The sequence below is a fragment of the Homarus americanus genome, unplaced genomic scaffold (assembly GCF_018991925.1).
Source record: "Homarus americanus isolate GMGI-L3 unplaced genomic scaffold, GMGI_Hamer_2.0 scaffold7626, whole genome shotgun sequence".
NCBI lineage: Eukaryota > Metazoa > Arthropoda > Malacostraca > Decapoda > Nephropidae > Homarus > Homarus americanus.
In genome coordinates this window covers 6,667,547-6,688,163 of record NW_024718273.1, presented here as the reverse complement: position 1 = coordinate 6,688,163, position 20,617 = coordinate 6,667,547, and the positions used below count along the sequence as shown (strand labels likewise).

The window sequence follows — 20,617 nt, the reverse complement described above, 5'->3', positions numbered from 1 at the left end:
CGTGAAATCATGCAACAATGGGTGACATAAGCTACGTACTTAAATGATACATCAGATTTAAATGTTCTCCGACCACCCAATATCAGCAAGATCATTGGATTTGTCATAAAAAGTAGAGTTGGTTTACTTATGTCTTCATTACACCTTCTTTTTCTTTTTTTCTATAGGTTGGTAATATTGTTGGAAAACTATTGGGTGCTGACGGTACCGACCTGTACAGGAACATTGCCAAACCCAAGATCAAGGTCGGTGCAGAGTTCGTAGCAAAAGGCATGAACTTGAGTCAGTGCAGTTATTCCGTCGGAGCTCTTGCGAAGGGTTTATTCGACCGCGTGTTCAAGTGGTTAGTTACAAAATGTAACAAGATTCTTGAGACCGGTTTAAAGAGGGCCACTTTCATTGGTGTACTCGACATAGCTGGCTTCGAGATATTCGACGTAAGGAATTGAATTGAAAATTATTGTCTGCAGTCCTCATATTTCATAAAATATATTATTTTCGACTAATTAACTCTTAAGAAAATTTTTAATTGTTCTTACCAATATTTACCAAGATTTGTACTGACCTTTTCAGAATACAAACTGTGCTTAAACTTGGTTTCCACAAAGGAACATTTTATGTCCTTGTCTTTTCCACATAGCATAATGGGTTTGAACAGATCTGCATCAACTTCTGTAACGAGAAGCTGCAACAGTTCTTCAACCATCACATGTTTGTGCTGGAGCAGGAGGAATACAAGAGGGAAGGCATCAACTGGGTCTTCGTAGACTTCGGTATGGATCTGCAGGCCTGCATCGAGCTCTTTGAAAAGGTAACTGTAATAAGAAACAACCTTGTCATATAATTATTCCTAATCTTTTATTTTTACCTGAAAACGTACTAAAAATGGTTGGTTGATATTATATAAAATTACTGAATGAAATATTGTTATATTTTTTTTATTAAAAGCTCAGGTGTAGATGATATATAAAGGAAGTGTACACACCATTATGAGGATGAAGTCTGGAAGGCCAACGGTTATAGGTACAGTATTTTGAAATAAAAACAAGGAGTGATAGATCTCTCCGGTACCCAAAATTATAATACAATTTTAATATAGAGGATGGTGTTTTTTTTTTCATTAAAATAATTAATAGAATATGGAATGAGAAAAAATAATATATGAAAATTAATAGTACATTCTTAACATACCCGGTTAAGAGAAAGAGGGAAATGGCAGACATATTCAATAAGTGCTATCGAATAAGGGAATGTCCATGATAACTGAAAAATCTCAGTTAAGCCCCACAGGAAGGTGGCTTGAGAAGGAAACATACTGTATGTTCAACTACAACTAATAAATACGTAGTTTTAGCAAGATGGTAGGAAATGTCATGAGGCTTAGAGTAGAGAGTCCCCCGCGAAAGATTATTAAGAAAAGTGGAGACTCATGGCACTGGAGGAGATATTCTAAAATGGATTAGGGCGTGGTTACAGGACAGGAAACAGCGAGTGAGCATTAACTGCACAAAAAAATCCGATTGGAGTAACGTCACTAGTGGAGTACCCCAAGGCTCGGAACTTGGACCATTATTATTTATTATATATATATATATATAATATATATATATAATATATATATATATATATATATATATATATATATATATATATATATATATATATATATATATATATATATATATATATATATATATATATATATATATATATATATATATATATATAAACGACATAGTTATCGTCGTAGACAACAACATAAGTAAATTTGCTGATGACACTAAAATAGATGAGGACTCCGCAGAACTATAGGAAGATTTAAAAAAAAAATTCGGATGGTCTGAAAAATGGCAGATGAAATTCAATTTGGTCAAATGTAGAGTACTTAGTCTAGGAGATGTAAACAGAGAAACCAGATGCCAGATGAACAACGATGTTATAGAGAAATCCGACTATGAGAAAGATTTAGAAGTAATGATACCCTGTACAGTAAGTAGGAATCTTAAGCCAAGTAAACAATGTGTATTTGCTCGAAACAAGGCCAATAAAGTACCTGTTTCATACAAAGGAGTGTTAGTTACAAGACTTGTGAGGTCATCCTAAAACTATATATTGTGCTTCTGAGACCTCACTTGGATTATGCAGTTCAATTCTGGTCACCGTACTACAGAATGGATATAGAAACCCTAGAAAGAATTCAGAGGAGAATGACAAGACTAATCCCGGGCATTTAGGAACCTTGAGTATAGAAATAGGCTAAGACTTCTTAATTTGCACCCCCTCGAGCGACGTAGAGTGAGGGGCGATATGATAGAGGTGTATAAATGGAAATCAGGGCTAAACAAAGCGGACATTACAAAGGTACTCAAACTGTCCAACCAGGAGCGAACTTGAAACAATGGTTTTAAATTAGAGAAATTTAGATTTAGGCGCTAAATAGGTAAACATTGGTTTGGAAATAGAGTAGTGGACGAGTGGAACCAAACATCATCATCAACTCGAATACACTGTATAGCTTCAAACATAGGTTGGATGGATTTATGAGAAATAGGGGTTGGGAGTAAACGGGACTGCCCAGTATGGCCCAATAGGCCCGCTGCAGTTTCCTCCGTTCTTATATTCTTATGAGAAGTAATTTGAAAAAAAGATCTTGAAAGAAAGTAGAGGAGTGACTCTCTGCGGTTTTTATTAATGTACCAGAGGAATCGCCGCCCTCCGGGCGGCTCTTTCGCTAGGCCACGGTAGGACACCACCCTCCGGGAGGCTCCACATTGTCTCACTATAGTGCATTAAGGTGTCTGCTTTGATCCTTACTTTGTACTCGTCAGATGGCGTGTCTTCCAGGGCATTTTTAAATGACTGTATATACGTGTTGCGCTCATGCAGCATTTCTTGGATAGATAGGACAATGTCATGTCTGACACCTTGAATGTTGCCACACCTGATAGTAGTCTGCTTTTCATGATATCCCATGAAGTAGATTTGGAGGAACTTTGCATGTATCCGTGCTCACGAACTACTCTGGTAGCTCCAAAGGATGTCATCTGGAAGCATGAATTGTACTTCCGTACAATTTCCAAGAAGTGTTTTGACTCTGGTGTTGTTCCCAGCATTAGAGTCTTCAAGGGTTGTGGTGTTTTTTCCAAATTTGGCAGTCGTACTTTCCCATGAGAGCAGCACAGTCCAGCAGATTCTCCTTTGTACTTCTTTGCACCGTATTATTCACATTTCTTATCCATGTTGCCAATGACAACAGAGGGATACTTTTCATATTCTATATATAGCATCATCCATCGTCACTACATATAACGCCATCCATCATCACTACATAATATAACACCATCCATCATCACTACAGATCGGTAAAGTAGTTTCCGAGATTCTCGTGCGGACACACAGACAAACAGACAGACTTCTTTGTTTTATATAGATATAGATCATTACTACATATAACACCACCCATCATCACTACATATAACACCACCCATCATCACTACATATAACAACATCCATCATCACTACATATAACACCACCCATCATCACTACATATAACACCACCCATCATCACTACATATAACACCATCCATCATCACTACATATAACACCACCCATCATCACTACATATAACAACATCCATCATCACTACATATAACACCATCCATCATCACTACAGATCTGTAAAGTAGTTTCCAAGATTCTCCTGAGGACATACAGACAGACAGACTTCTTTGTTTTATATTTATAGATAGCAGAAACGCCGCCCTCCGGGCGGCTCTTTAGCTAGACCACCGTGTGAAATATCGTACGTTTGGCAACCCTCGTTAGAATGGACTACCTACCTACCTGCCTTCCTACCTTGTTAGAATGGACAGCCTAGAAAAGTTAGAGATCAAAGAAAAGTAAGCTGTATTGAGAAACAGCATAAGGATAAAATTAGCTATAATACGTGGGGTGGGATACGACTTTTCAACCTCTGTGTGTTGTACCGGATGGAGGGTAAATGCAGAGAAAAGTAATCCATAATGAAAGAGAACCCAAGGATCAAAATAGCTGTAAATCATAGGAGGGAATACTACTTTTCTTGGTGTTTCCCTCTGGGCTGTGTCCTATAGGGTTGGTTGGAGTTTTTTTGAGATTACTACATATAACACCATCCATCATCACTACATATAACACCATCCATCATCACTACATATAACACCACCCACCATCACTACATATAACACCATCCATCATCACTACATATAACACCATCCATCATCACTACATATAACACCATCCATCATCACTACATATAACACCATCCATCTTCATACATATAACACCATCCATCATCACTACATATAACACCATCCACCATCACTACATATAACACCACCCATCATCACTACATATAACACCACCCACCATCACTACATATAACACCATCCACCATCACTACATATAACACCATCCATCATCACTACATATAACACCATCCACCATCACTACATATAACACCACCCATCATCACTACATATAACACCATCCATCATCACTACATATACACCATCCATCTTCACTCATGCAAGTATAACACCATCCATCATCACAGCATATAACACCATCCATCATCACTACATATAACACCATCCACTTCATCACTATGTTATAAATACCATCCATCATCACCACATAACACCATCCATCATCACTACATATAACACCATCCATCATCACTACATATAACACCATCCATCATCACTACATATAACACCATCCATCATCACTACATATAACACTATCCATCATTACTACATATAACACCATCCATCTTCACTACATATAACACCATCCATCATCACTGCATATAACATCATCCATCATCACTACATATAACACCATCCATCTTCACTACATATAACACCATCCATCATCACTACATATAACATCATCCATCATCACTACATATAACACCATCCAACATCACTACATATAACACCATCCATCTTCACTACATATAACACCATCCATCATCACTACATATAACACCATCCATCATCACTACATATAACACCATCCAACATCACTACATATAACACCACCCATCATCACTACATATAACACCAACCATCATCACTACATATAACACCATCCATCATCACTACATATAACACCATCCATCATCACTACATATAACATCATCCATCATCACTACATATAACACCATCCATCATCACTACATATAAAACCATCCAACATCACTACATATAACACCGTCCATCTTCACTACATATAACACCATCCATCATCACACTACATATAACACCACCCATCTTCACTTGATATAACAACATCCATCATCACTACATAAAACACCATCCAGCATCACTACATATAACACCATCCATCATCACTATATATAACACCACCCACCATCACTACATATAACGACAGCCATCATCACTACATATAACATCATCCATCATCACTACATATAACACCATCCATCATCACTACATATAACATCATCCATAATCACTACATATAACACCATCCATCATCACCACATATTAGGTGTGTCATAGGAGGAAGATCAGCCAAAAACTACTGGCCCATCACTTTTTTTTGGTAGATTTTAGTGTATATAAATGTAGTAAAATAATTTCAGTTTCAATATTTTGCAACCTTGCTAGGTAAATTTTTAGCGTGAAATTTATCGAAAATCTAACGTACAGCTGCATTAGTGCATTACAATTAAATAGTGAACATCAGCTTTCTGACTTCATTCTTTAACAACCCAACTAACAATATTTTTTCTGTTTCAGATCTTGATGCATTTATAAGTTGATAATATTTGCGATGGCTGCTTGTGTCAGGACGAGGAACCAAAAATCCAGCCATCTCAGCTCACCATTCCTTTGGGTCTGGGAGAGAGCCCTGAAGTCGGAGTTGCCTGCCATTGAGAGATGCTTTGAGATACGGTGTTTTAATTGTGCAAATCAGTGAAAAGAACCAAAGAACTTACACAAACAAAGAGTATTGCCAGATATGACCAAAGCTGTCTTGGGCATAGTACACTCTGGCTAACGCTTCAGTTCAAGCCTCCAGGGTCATAACAAGTCAGAAGAAGATTAGTGAGGAGACTGCTAGCCAGTTGGGAAAAGGCAAGAGATATCTCTTGGGAGAGGAAAAACTTGCAGTTAAGGACAGCTTGCTGCTAACTGACCAGTTATTTGACATAATTTATTTGCAAGTGCTCAATTGTTCTCTGTCCTGGAGTTTGATGCGTGATCGTGACTGTAAACTGAGGCCCACATCTCCTGTATTTGTAAGCGTGAACTGAAGATTCCTGTGAGATCGAACTGGCATTTGTCAAACAGAGAGAGAAGATCAAGTATAGGGCTCTCATGATTTCTAGCCAAGATATTCCGGAGTCCAAGAGAGCTGTGAGGCTACGACAGAGAGACAGAAGAGGAGAAGAGTTGCCGAGGAAAAAGAGACTTGAGAAGGCCCAGGGTGAGGTAAAAAGGCCGATGATTGGAGTTAAGCTCATCCAGAGTTTAATGACTTCCCCATGGCTGATCCGAGTGCTGACTAGAGAATGGTGACTTTGTCCCTAACCCCGAAAAATAATGATCCCAAAACCTTCCAGGCATAAGAGATCTGAAATAGAAAGATATCCTGAGCATAGCTCTACAGCATGCGACACCACACTGGTCTCAGAGAAACCGTAGAGATAGCAACAGCTGCCTGGATTGGGACGGTGGCTTGATAACACCTGATGATGTTCACCTGGTGATAGATCATGTAACAAAGCAAGGAGAGCTCAGGAGAAACTTGTCGCAACCTAGAAGAGGAGTTTGATATGAGATAAGAGAAATGGAATCAATTGTTTGTTCTTTGGATGGGAGAAGGGATGACACTAAAGTGTTCATGAAAGTTGGAGATTCTGACAAGTTGTTCCCTGCCATGGTGAAGGAGATAATTACCCTGCTGCAGTGAACCAGGAGGAAGTATTTGTGGTATTTCACCCAGAGAAAGATGACATCAGGAAACCAGCTGAGATAGTGGCAGATAACATTGTGAACTGGCTCAGAGAGAGGAACGTAGACCAGACCCTGCAGGCCATTGGAGAGGACAGCACCAACACGAACACAGGGGTGGCAAGGGGGTCATACAGTGGATAGAGTGGAAGATTGGGAGAAGTTGGTCTGGATTGTTTGTGACCTCCACACCAAGAGTTGCCACTCAGACATCTGATCCAGGAGCTGATGGCAAGACTTCTTCAAACAACAGATGGTCTGGTCCTCTTGGCAAGATGCTGACTCCTGCCACTGAGTTAGAAATAAATCTGAGCTTGGAAAAAATTAGTTGGCCTCCACTCTGAGCTTGCATATTACTAACATGACGACCTGAGTACTGCCAATTCAGCACTATGGTTACATGATTTGCAGTGCCATCAAACTGGGCCGCGCTCGATAGACTTGCTTACCTGCAGATAGGTCCAGTCTCACATTCTAGGTGGCTCACAACGGCTCAGGTTCTGCAGAATTTAATGCTCATCATAAACTGAAAGGAAACCAGTCACAACCTGAGACTTATTGTCCAATTCATTGTGAAAGTGTTCTACTTGCCAAATTGGTTCAACACTGTCAAGCTTCATTGTTCTCCGAAGTCTGAGGGCATGTTTCTTCCAGCTTTGAGCTCCTGAGGAGTCAGCCAAGGAAGGTTGTTCAGATTGTGGAGTAGACTGTGAGATCTTCCCTGGGTATGCCTAATCTGGAGGCAGTTCTTGCAGACAATGCTCTGCAGTATGATGAGGAGGAGAGAAGAGAGTGGCAGTCAAAAAGATCTTTGATATGAGACTTATGAGAGATCTAAGAAGTGACTAATCAGTTGGTGACGATTCCTTCAGGGTCAGGAAGGCTCCTGAAGTCAATCTAGGTGCCAAGACCCTCACTGATCTCATAGATCTGGATAACATCCAGGCTGGCAGTGAGCCCCCCACCTGCAGCCTCACCACTGTTCAAGTCAGAGCTCCTGGACAACCCCAGGATGTCCCTGCCTGGCTCCTGCACACCCAGAGTATAGAGCTGCTTGTGTACAGCAAGTGAGCGAGGCCAGCAGTCACGCGGTACAGCCAGGAGAGGAGGGAAGGCATCCGGAGTTCAGGTGGTGGTCAGTTGGGAGGTGATGAGAAACAGAAGCAAGAAAGACATGTCTCTCTATGGTGTGCAGCAACACTGGTCGTAGTAGTAAACCGGTTTTGTATTTGGATGATTTTGTTTTCTAAAGGAATATAATTTAATAAATGTGTCAAGATCATTCGTTTCACTGCTCTGGATCATTTTCATCCTAATGAATAACCTGATATATTTTATTTTACTTTAAATATATTTAGTGGTGTTGGTAAAAGGGTGGAATACTGGAATTTTCATAAGATTTCGTCAAAATTTACCTAGCACAAAAAGAAAACTTTTCAAATCTGAAGATATCACATGATTCTGCACATAGAACTACATCATTAATACCATGGGCCGATTTTTCAAACTCAAAAAAAAATTCGCCTCCGTATGACACACCCTACTATATATAACACTCTCCATCATCACTATATATAACATCATCCATCATCACTACATATAATACCATCCATCATCACTACATATAACACCATCCATCATCACTACATATAATATGATCCATCATCACTACATATAACACCATCCATCATCACGACATATAACACCATCCATCATCACTACATATAACATCATCCATCATCACTACATATAACACCATCCATCATCACTACATATAACACCATCCATTATCCCTACATATAACATCATCCATCATCACTACCTATATCACCATCCATCATCACTACATATAACACCATCCATCATCACTACATATAACATCATCCACAATCACTACATATAACACCATCCATCATCACTACATATAACACCATCCATCATCACTACATATAACACCATCCATCATTACTACATATAACATCATCCATCATGACTACATATAACATCATCCATCATCACTACATACAACACCATCCATCATCACTACATATAACACCATCCATCACTATACTGTATATAACACCACCCATCATCACTACATATAACACCATCCATCATCACTATGTATAACACCATACATCATCACTATATATAACATCATCCATCATCACTACATATAATACCATCCATCATAACTACATATAACACCATCCATCATCACTACATATAACACCACCCATCATCACTACATATAACACCATCCATCATCACTATATATAACACCACCCATCATCACTATATATAACATCATCCATTATCACTATATATAACATCATGAATCATCACTAAATATAACACCATCCATCATCACTATATATACCACCAATCCTCATCACTACATATAACACCATCCATCATCACTATATATAACACCATCCATCATCACTATATATAACACCTCCATCATCACTATATAAAACATCATCCATCATCACTACATATAACACCATCCATCATCACTACATATAACACCATCCATCATCACTACATATAACATCCTCCATCATCACTACATTTAACATCATCCATCATCACTACATATAACACCATCCATCATCACTACATATAACACCATCCATCATCACTACATATAACACAATCCATCATCACTACATATAATATCATCCATCATCACTACATATAACACCATCCATTATCACTACATATAACACCATCCATCATCACTACAGATCGATAAAGTAGTTTTCCGAGATTCTGCGCTGACACACAAACAAACAGACACACACACATATTCTCTCCTTATATATATATATATATATATATATATATAGAAGAAGAGAGAGAGAGAGATGAATTAAAAATAAGTGTATTAATTTAATTTGTTTTCGAAGTCGATGCTATTTTGACTCTTATAAAGTTATTCTTTATATATCCATGTTGATCCTAACATGGAGTTCAATTTTCTTAGAATGGTGAAGACTCGTTCCAATCATCTTTTAACACGTCTCGACAGATATAAATTTGAATGTCTTATGCTTCAACAATAATGCAATTCTCACTTTCAGGCACCATTATATATGTCAGTCAGTAATTTCCCTTATTGATTTACCTGAACTCCTATAATCTGTATTCTGATGAAGTCAAACCATGATAACACAGTACTGTAGTTATGAAGTAAAATAATTTTCTTTCATACTCATGTCAGTACGCTGTTGAAGCAACCAGTATAAGAACATCTTCCTCATATTTTTTTTTTTTTTACCCCTGCCCTGCACACGCCTTAACCCATAAACATGTTCTGTAGTCTTTAAATGTTGCCTAAACAGGTAATTCTAAACTTATATTTCAGCTGTCTTATTACTTTCTTTTCTACGTTTGTTAATTTAGATTATTTCTGTCTTACAAGTCTGGTTTATTTCGCATTCCATGTGAGGCTGTGGCATAGTTTCAGCTGTTATATACGGTTCTTTTGGAAACAACAGCTGTTGGTGTTACTGGCTGCACGGAAAAGTAAAAAATAACCATTGCTACAATTTTCGAAATCAAATACCAATGCTCATCGTTACTAATATTATCATCATTATTACATCTCGACAGAAAATGGGTCTGCTCTCCATCCTTGAGGAAGAATCCATGTTCCCTAAGGCTACTGACAAGTCCTTCCAGGAGAAGTTAAACTCTAACCACTTTGGCAAATCTCCTGTGTTCATCAAACCTAAGCCACCAAAGCCTGGTCAGCCTGATTCTCACTTCGCCATTGTTCACTACGCTGGTACTGTCAGCTACAACCTGAGTGGCTGGCTCGAGAAGAACAAGGATCCCCTCAATGACACTGTTGTTGACCAGCTCAAGACGTCCAGCAACGAACTTGTCGTTACGATCTTCGCTGACCATCCCGGCCAGTCTGGAAGTGGTGATGCCAAGGGTGAGTAGTTTAACGCCAGTTACTGTCATACATAACTGATATGATGTGTCGTAATTTACCAGCACTAAAACATTACGTCGTCTTGTGCATTTTTTGTAAAGATTCAATTTCCACATTTTTATCCCCTTAATTATTATCGAGACAGCTTTTTCTTTATTAATTACTTTACCACTGTTAAGGGTTTTCCAAATACATTATATACCCAGAACATATTCTACGGCATTTTCACATTCTTCCATACAGTATATTACCATACTTTTTTATCCACTGTTGTCTATATTATCAGTCCCATGTTTAAGGCCAATACTCATTACTCATCTTTTAACCACAAACTAGAAAGAGCAGTTAAGGTGTTCGAAAGGGAAAGACAACTTCAATGCATTGTCACAGTGGATATAAATGAGGCTTAGATTATGTGTAAAATCAAGGTATTTGAGAAAAAAGAAAGGCATACGTTATTAATGGAGCTTTATAAGTGACGAAAAACCAGTGGAACCAATGAAAATCGTTGGGTGTAAAGTGTGTAAGGAGATTATCTTCAGGAATGTCTGTTCCAACTCTAATATATGGATGAAAAAATCTGGCGTTTCAGTATATTAATAGAAGAAAAATGAAAGCAGGAGAGAGGGACAACTTAGAAAATATTATGGAAGTTAAGAGAACTGAACGAAGATATAAGACTATTTGGAATGAGAAACTCCCTAAGACGGTATGGTCGTGGGTAACGCCTATCAGGTGAAAGATTGGTAAGAATGTAATATGACATAACAGCTTAAGGCACGAAAGTAAAACAAATAAACATACCGAGAATGAATTAGTGAGGTGTAGAGATGGCACAATAGATAATGCTGGGAAAATAATTAATTTGGATCATGTACAGCGGAGTCGTTTCGTTCGTGTTAGCATAAAGGACCTGATTGTAGGTTATGTATATAAGCTACTGTGCCGAGTAGCAACCCTGTATATAAGCTACTCTGCCGAGTAGCATTTATATATATTATCACGTGGCAACACTACACGTTATGTGGCAACATTGCCCGGAGGCTGCCATATGGCAAGGCAGCCTCAGTCTGACTGTGTGAGCCGTGCATGGCACACGCGAGTCACCACTTGTATTTCTCTCATCCATAATAAACGGACTTCAGTGTTACACGGTGTTTCCCTACCCATCACTGCATTCTTCAGGGAACACTTGTAACCACCATGGCGCAGTGGCTAGGATCTGTGGACTTACAAAGTGTGTGAACTATGCCGAGACAGTTACGTCTGCCGGTGATGCGTCGACTCATAGTGTGTTGTGTTGTGTTGCGCTGTGTTTCGCCGCGATGTGCAGTGTTGCTCCGTCACAGTGCGTTTTAGTGACGGTGGCAGTGTTAGTGTCAGTGTATTAGTGTGTGTCTAGAGCTGAGAGTTGAGCATTGGCCTGTTTTTTGTGGTACCCACGGAGCACGCAGGCGTACACCCTTCTCGTGTGACATCCCGGGAGACACTGACGGTCTCACTCCCGCGCCGCGTCTCAGCCACCGGCATTAAGGCCACCACGAAGTGCTCTCTCAGACACACACACACGCACACACGCACGCACTCACTCACGGACAGAACAGTGGACTATATGCGTTATTTCTGCGCTGTTTATGTCATATATATGTGGTTCGAGCTGTTGAGGCGCCACTTTATATACTAAACAGTGCAGTCCACGCACACACAAAGATGGGAGGTAAGAAGGGACAACGTCAAGATGGGAGACACGACTCCCCACCACCTTCCCCTCCACCGGGCGCAGACTCTCACCCTCCACCTCCAGTGACGGACATTGCCACAATTCTGAGGTGGATGGACGACCGGGACGAGAGACGCAGAGAGATGGAACTTCAGAGGGAGGAGACACGAAGAGAGGAGGAAAAGTTGCGTTTTGAGGCACTATTGGCGACCCTGGCGCTAACCCACCCTCCCTCACTCGCAGGTAGCGCGCTTCAAGGCGCCAGTACACTCCCTCCTCCACCACACCAGCGTCCTCCAGGTACTCTTGCCTCCAAACAAACAGCTCCCAAGGCATCTGTTCAACCCCCACCCGCCCTCTCACCAGACGTCACGTTTCAGCTTTTTCGTGAGTGGAGGCGGCGTTGGACAGATTACTCCACGATGGTGGACCTTGACAGCATGCCTCCAAACAAACAGCTCATCCAACTGCGGATGTGTTTGTCGCTGGAGACCCAGAGAGTTTTGGAGCACACGTTGCAAGTGCCTCCCGATTCTACCTCTTCAGTGACGGATGTGCTCGACCTTTTACAGGAGCATGTTAAGGGTCGGAACAACGAGGCTTTGCGTCGCCGTGCCTTCACCAGCTGCAAGCAGGCGGAGAACGAATCCTTTGACGACTTTTTTGTACGCTTGAAGAGTTTGTCAGAGGAGATCGACGTCTGCAAGGCGCACAGCCGGGAATGTGAGGAAGCCTGGATCAAGCACGGGATCTTGACAGGTGTCAGGCAGGAAGAGTTGGTGCAGCGACTCATCCCCCTGGACGCTTCCTCCACACTCCAGGTGGTAGTGACTGAATGTCGGTCATACGAGGCCACCAAGTCCGCCACCTCTGCCTTACGGGCCCCACCTGCTGTGAGAGTTATCTCACAATACAAGAAGGGTAAGAAGGCGGCCAACAACGCGAAGGCTGCCACACGTTCTTCCACACCTCCGCCTAGTGCTTCCTTTGGCAACTGTGGAAAGCAGCACAGCCCCAAGACATGCCCGGCCGCCGACGCCCTGTGTCGTGGATGTGACCGTAAGGGCCACTGGTCTAACACAGACAGGTGCCCTGCACGAGGCCACAAGTGTCAGGCCTGCGGTCGCTATGGACACTACGACAAGTGCTGCCGCCATCCCAAGCCCAAAAGCCCGAGACGAGGAGGAAAGCAGCGCACTTCCCTCGGGTTGGTTCGCACGCAGCCCCCTCCAGATGGCCCACGCAGCCCCAGGCAGCAGCGGAGTCACATCAGGAGGGTGGAATCGACCACACGCCCCAGGGCTACCCCTTCCCCCACCATCCGCGTCGCCATCACACACGGTGATGTGTCGGGTCACATCGAGGTGATACCGGACACCGGCGCCGATACTACGGTGATTGGGTTGAAGCATCTCCAGAAACAGGGCCTCACCAAACGTGACCTGGGACCACCGCCGCAGCTGCTGTACTACAATGCGGACGGTTCCCAGATGCCGGACGCTGTGGGCTCCTTTCAAGCAGAGATCACCTACGGCGACAGGTTGTGTCATGGATGGATCGACGTGCAGCCTACTCTCGCTACACCCTTGTTGTCGTGGGAGCACCTCAAGGAGTTATGCGTGGTGCCCAGAGACTTTCCCGAGCAGATCCCAGCTGCTCGGTACACCGCCAGCAGGGTGCGTGAATCAACGAGCGACGCGCCTGGTGCTGCCACACAGAACTGCCCAGAACCCGCGTCCACTCCCACCCACACAGGACGCTCCCCTGCCCAGATCCTGTATGGTCACCCTCTCCGCTCTTGCGTTCCTGCACACACCAAGGCCTTTGCGAAGAACTGGCAGACCAGAGCCGAGAGCTGCGACCGCCGTGCTGCTACACGTGCCCAGGACGCCAAGGCTCGGTATGACGACCGTGCCCGCCCTCTTCAGCCAGTGGAGATTGGTGCCCTTGTCCGCGTCCAGTACCCGACGACGACACGTTGGGACAAGGTAGGCATAGTGATGGGCGTCGGCCGGTCGCGGGACTACAAGGTCAGGATGCCGAGCGGCCGTGTCTGGTGGAGGAACCGCCGCTTCCTCCGGCCAGTCCCACCCCCTGCTGCTGGCCCCCTGGCCGAGGACGAGTCACCTACACCTCACGAGGATCCGCCCCACAGTGCACCTCGACGCTCAGAGCGAATTAGGACTAAGAGGTCCGCTCAAGACAAAGACTATGAGCGTGAGGGGGGAGGGAGATGTAGGTTATGTATATAAGCTACTGTGCCGAGTAGCAACCCTGTATATAAGCTACTGTGCCGAGTAGCAACCCTGTATATAAGCTACTGTGCCGAGTAGCATTTATATATATTATCACGTGGCAACACTGCACGTTATGTGGCAACATTGCCCCGAGGCTGCCATATGGCAAGGCAGCCTCAGTCTGACTGTGTGAGCCGTGCATGGCACACGCGAGTCACCACTTGTATTTCTCTCATCCATAATAAACGGACTTCAGTGTTACACGGTGTTTCCCTACCCATCACTGCATTCTTCAGGGAACACTTGTAACCACCACTGATGACTCAACCTGATATATACAGTAACATAATATGAAATATTGTAAATAAATGAGGAGGTTAAGGAGTTACTATATATACTACCATGCTGTAATGAGTGTAAATGCGTGCGTGTATATTATTTCTCCTTCTGTGTCTTCCTTTGGGGGGGTAGTTGTTTTATTTTTTTCTTCCATCACTTATCTTACACACACTGAGCTTCCTACATCCCATGATCAATAATAGTACAGGTAACATATATGCTCGTAGTTTCCTTATAATCCCTACCACACATTTTTCTTCGTAGAATCAATACATATATCTAATCCTTTTCTGAATGTTAAGCATTTTCTTGACCACCAAAACAATCTAGAGTATTCTCTGTCTGTGAGTAGTAAGGAGAACCTAAATAGGGTGTGAGCATTTGTTTTTTATAGTATATAATTCGATGACTAACCGGGAAAAACTATCCAGCCAAGATAGAGGCGAAACCTAACCAATTTCCTTACTGAGGTCTGCCTTATCCGGAGGTGGATTGCCTGCTATAAAGTAAATGTATATACGTGTAGTTAAAATAATATATATTGCTTTCGAGACACTTTGCATGTACAATACGTTATTTATTATATATAAAATTGCCCCTAAACTCTTTATGATTTAACAGGTGCAAAGAAATCTGGTGGCTTTAAGACTGTGTCGTCTGGGTATAAGGTATGTTTACTTAGTTTATGGTAAATATATTCATGAACACTGTGTATTAATGCCAAGTGTCGTGAGAAGGATAAACTGAATGACGAGTTAAGTTTGTTATAGAGACACAACCTTGTATCCCCACAGTTCAGTTTACAATCAATGCACTTCAGTTACTGAAAACAATAATTATTTCTCGTTAAGCATCTAACATAAACTAGTACTGTGTAGTTCAGGTCATTGTAGCAATCGGTTTACCAGTCCAATTTTTTGTAAATTACTGAATATACAATTGGTTTTGCCAGGAAATGAAAATGGTCATTAAATATCCAAAAGTTTTTAAAAGGAGCTTTACGTGTACACTATATTATACTCCATGTATATTTTATCTACACGGGACAAACCCAGTGTTTCATTTTTAATTAGATTTTTCCTTCTCTAAATCTTTTTTAAAACCACCGTAGCAATTTCAGTAAATTTCTTTGTCTATAATGTGATTAAAAATGTATAAGCAATATGTAATATTTCATCTTGACTTCATGATAATATTCTCCCACAGGACCAGTTGAACAACCTGATGAGGACCCTCAACTCTACTCACCCTCACTTCATCCGTTGTATCGTCCCCAACGAGACCAAGTCTCCCGGTAAGTGATGTGTTGTATTAACAACTATCGTATATTCAAGAAACCTCTCAATTGTTTAGTATACATGAAAATTTTCCCAATACCGTTATTTTGCTCCATTATACCTATTTTTACCAGCAAATTTAACCTTAAAACAATGATCATCTGTTCGAATTTTCATCTGATATTGACAAATGCCTCTCAACACTCTACTGTTGTGTTCTTCACCAGGACCCGGAGGAGGCTGTATTTGTGTAAATGTTTTGTTCAGTGAAATCTTTCACTAGATGCTTATATCTACTACAATATTAGCTCAGTGTGTGTATATATATATGTATATATATATATATATATATATATATATATATATATATATATATATATATATATATATATATATATATATATATATATATATATATATATATATACTGTATATGCTGATAACCACAAGGAAACAATAAAACACTAAGTTCCCAAACGGTTTCGTGTAATTCACATTTTCAGGGGTGAGTATAGACTATGGAGTAATACTTGACAAGGTAAATATATAGATTGGAGGAGAGTGAGATCAAGTCCCTAGGGAAGAGCAGGAGTCCACAATGTTCCGGTCATAAGGCAGTGACCCTTACTAATCTTCTTAATCAAAAAAATGACCAGCATAAATATAGTGTTAGGACAGGCCAGGAATCCAATGCTCTGTTCATTTATAGGAGAGATAATAAGCATTGCATTGACTGGGATAATGACCCACAAAATAATATTAATTCTAACTATCTTAAATGCACAAAACCCGAAGGTTGTAACTACTAACCTGCCCAAGGGCATGCACCCACAGCAAAGCTCTAAAAGTCTGTTTAACCTAGAAAATCACACATGACCCGTCAGGCAGGCGACTTTTCCGTTGATTTTCTTTATTCTACTTCTAGGTTTATGAGTCATGAGTGCATTTCACCACCAAAACTCGTAACATTCTTCACAACAATTGTCCAGAATACACCATTACTTCAAAATACTACAGCACCAAATAATTCTTTAAGGGGAACTCATATGTGCCATGTGTGCGATCAACCATAGGGTCGTTGACTTCAAACCAAAACTTGGCTAGACAACCCAACTACACCCAAAGCTGGAGAGGTAAATGTTCCGAGTAACCATTAGCACCCAGGAAAATTTGCGCTCACTAGTACCATGGGAACTTCTGGCTCCCAGAGTTTGACCCTTCATTCACTCATTCTGCACCCAAAGCTGGCTCACTCCCATTACTTTATAGTAGGGAAAAGAGCGACCATCAATCAAGCCTAGTTAGGCCAGGTTACAGTACAACCAGGTGGACCCTGTCCCAGCTAGAAAGGAGTTCTAATTCCCACTTGATGAACGTGTTCTTAGCTGATTTGGTGAGAAATCCCCCGCACATGTTGTATGCATCGATATGCGAAGATTAGGGTGAACCAGGTTGACCATCCCTAACTACGTCTGCTAGTCCAGTTAGTTAGGCATCAGAGACCACTGCTCGCTCGCCGGTCATGTCAGTATCTGCCGTGAATTAATTATCAGTTATCCGACTTGTGGGGTCTTTACTCTCCTGCAAAAAGGAGTTTCTTATAAACTACCTGTACCTCTAAATTCTTTACCGCTCTATCTATACAATGTCTCAGATCGAAAGAGGACTTACTTGATGAACATGCACGGAGGCGGAGGAGACTGCAGTGGGAGTGGGTAAATAAAGTGAAAGGTTACAAGGAAATGGGGTAGGAAATGATGACAAAACTAAATAAGAAAATAAGAACATAAGAACATAAGAATGGAGGAAACTGCAGCGGGCCTATTGGCCCATACAGGGCAGGCCCGTTTACACCCAACCCCTATTGCTCATATAAGCATCCAACCTATGTTTGAAGCTATCCAGCGTATTCGAGTTAATGATGATATTTGGTAACTTGTTCCATTCATCCACTACTCTGTTTCCAAACCAGTGTTTACCTATTTCGCTCCTAGATCTAAATTTGTCTAATTTAAAACCATTGTTGGGAGTTCGCTCCTGGTTGGATAGTTTGAGTACCTTTGTAATGTCCCCTTTGTTTAGCCCTGACTTCTATTTATACACCTCTATCATGTCGCCCTTTGCTCTACGTCTCTCGAGGGAGTGCAAATTAAGATGCTTTGACCTGTCTCTGTACTCAAGTTTCCTAATGCCCGGGATTAGTCTTGTCATTCTCCTCTGGATTCTTTCCAAGGATTCTATATCCATTTTATAATACGGTGACCAGAACTGAACTGCGTAATCCACAAGTGCAAGTGCAAGCTATAATCTTAAGATGACCTCGCTAGTCTTGTAACTAACACTCCTATGTATGAACACATTGTTTACTTGGCTTAAGATTCCTATTTATCATTTATTACTCCTAAACATCTCTCGCAGTCGGCTTTCACAATGGCATCGTGTTCATCTGGTAACTGGTTTCCCTGTTTACGTCTCCTATACTGAGTACTTTACATTTGTCCACATTGAATTTCATCTGCCATTTTTCAGAAAAATTTGTTTAGATCTTCCTGTAGTTTTGCGGAGTCCTCATCAGATTTAATTGCACGTCCTATTTTAGTGTCATCAGCAAATTTATTTATGTTGGCAGGGAGGGAGTTAAAACCTAAACGTGTCAAAGAGAGGACACAGAACAAGACTAACGTAAATGCCGACAATGCAAACAGTAGGAGTATGAGAAATAATATGGAGGAAATCAGGGCGTTGGTATGTACCGAAAAAATCGATATATCATCATTCACGGAAACATGGATAAACCTAGACTAACGAGTGTTACTTGTCGAATATCTAATTGCAGGTTACAAATTATTCCATACCGATAGGCAGATTAGGAAAGGAGGCGGAGTAGCAATCTACGTCAGGGATAATCTGAAGTGTGAAATAAATAAGGAAATAAGAACTGAACTGAATACAGAAACAATTTGGATAGAATTAATCGATGGAAGAGAAAAATTAATCATAGGAATAATATATAGACCTCCTAATCTTGATAGAGTTAATGAACGACTTATTTGTGATGATATGCGCAGGGCTTCCAGACATAGCAAAGTCTGTATAGTAGGCGACTTTAACTTTAGCCAAATAGATGGGATCGACCTTACAGGTAACTCAGAATCAGAGGATTTTCTTGAAACAGTTCAGCACTGTTTCCTAAGTCAACAAATAACTTAACCCATCTGGGGTAATAATATAATCGATTTAGTTCTGTCAAACAGAGAAAACCTCATTAGTAATGTCAAGGTAAGGAACGAACTTGCCAACAGCGATCACAAAGAAATAAGATTTCAATTAGAATTTAATGGCAGATGCAAGGAAAATTCCATTAAAGTCCCAGATTTCAGAAGGGTAAACTTTGATAGGTTGAAAAGGCAGCTGAGAGAAGGGGTATCATGTTTGGGGATGGATTACATGACCTCACGTGAGGGGTGACCTCATACCCACAGAGGGCGACCTCACTTTACCTGAAGACCTGACAAAAATATCCTCACAAAATATGACGGTTGAGGATGACCTGATCACGAGATCTGAGGTTGAGGAGTTCCTCAACAATTAAAATAATGAATTACTTAATGCACAAAGGCAGAACATACCATACAGAAAACTCAGGTCAGACAACAATGACCCAAATTGGATAAATAATTATTTAAAGAATATTATTGGACAAAGGAAGGCTATAGGTAGAAGAATAATTCGTGGTGAAGTTTACCTCTTTGACTATCTCACTTCTTGCCATGAGTCGTTGCTATCCACACACCCCAACACCGAGATCCTCTACCTAGCGGATTTCAATGTACATCACAGAGAGTGGCTTGGCTCTGCAAGGGATGACCCAGGTGGAGCTGAGGCACTCTCTTTTTCCCTACTTAATGATTTGGAACAAATAATCAAACACCGTACACACGTTCCTGATCGACACGATCAACTTGCTAACATTCTTGACCTTTGTTTTACCTCTAACTCCTCACACTATTCATACTCAATTTCTGCCTCCTTAGGGTCTTTTGATCACAGTCTTATCTCTATTAAATCAAAC

The 20,617-nt window shown here is 41.1% G+C and overlaps 1 protein-coding gene across 2 annotated transcripts in view; it reads left to right on the top strand.

Moving 5' to 3' along the window:
• Positions 1-20,617, top strand: part of LOC121859408 (myosin heavy chain, muscle-like) — a 48,031-nt gene that overhangs the window by 10,476 nt on the left and 16,938 nt on the right. For both annotated transcript variants that reach the window (XM_042356197.1, XM_042356198.1), the window contains 5 exons: positions 168-437; positions 641-811; positions 10,645-10,972; positions 15,890-15,936; positions 16,475-16,562. In XM_042356197.1, the coding sequence (XP_042212131.1) occupies positions 168-437; positions 641-811; positions 10,645-10,972; positions 15,890-15,936; positions 16,475-16,562 (904 nt within the window). The remainder of the gene's footprint in view (positions 1-167; positions 438-640; positions 812-10,644; positions 10,973-15,889; positions 15,937-16,474; positions 16,563-20,617) is intronic.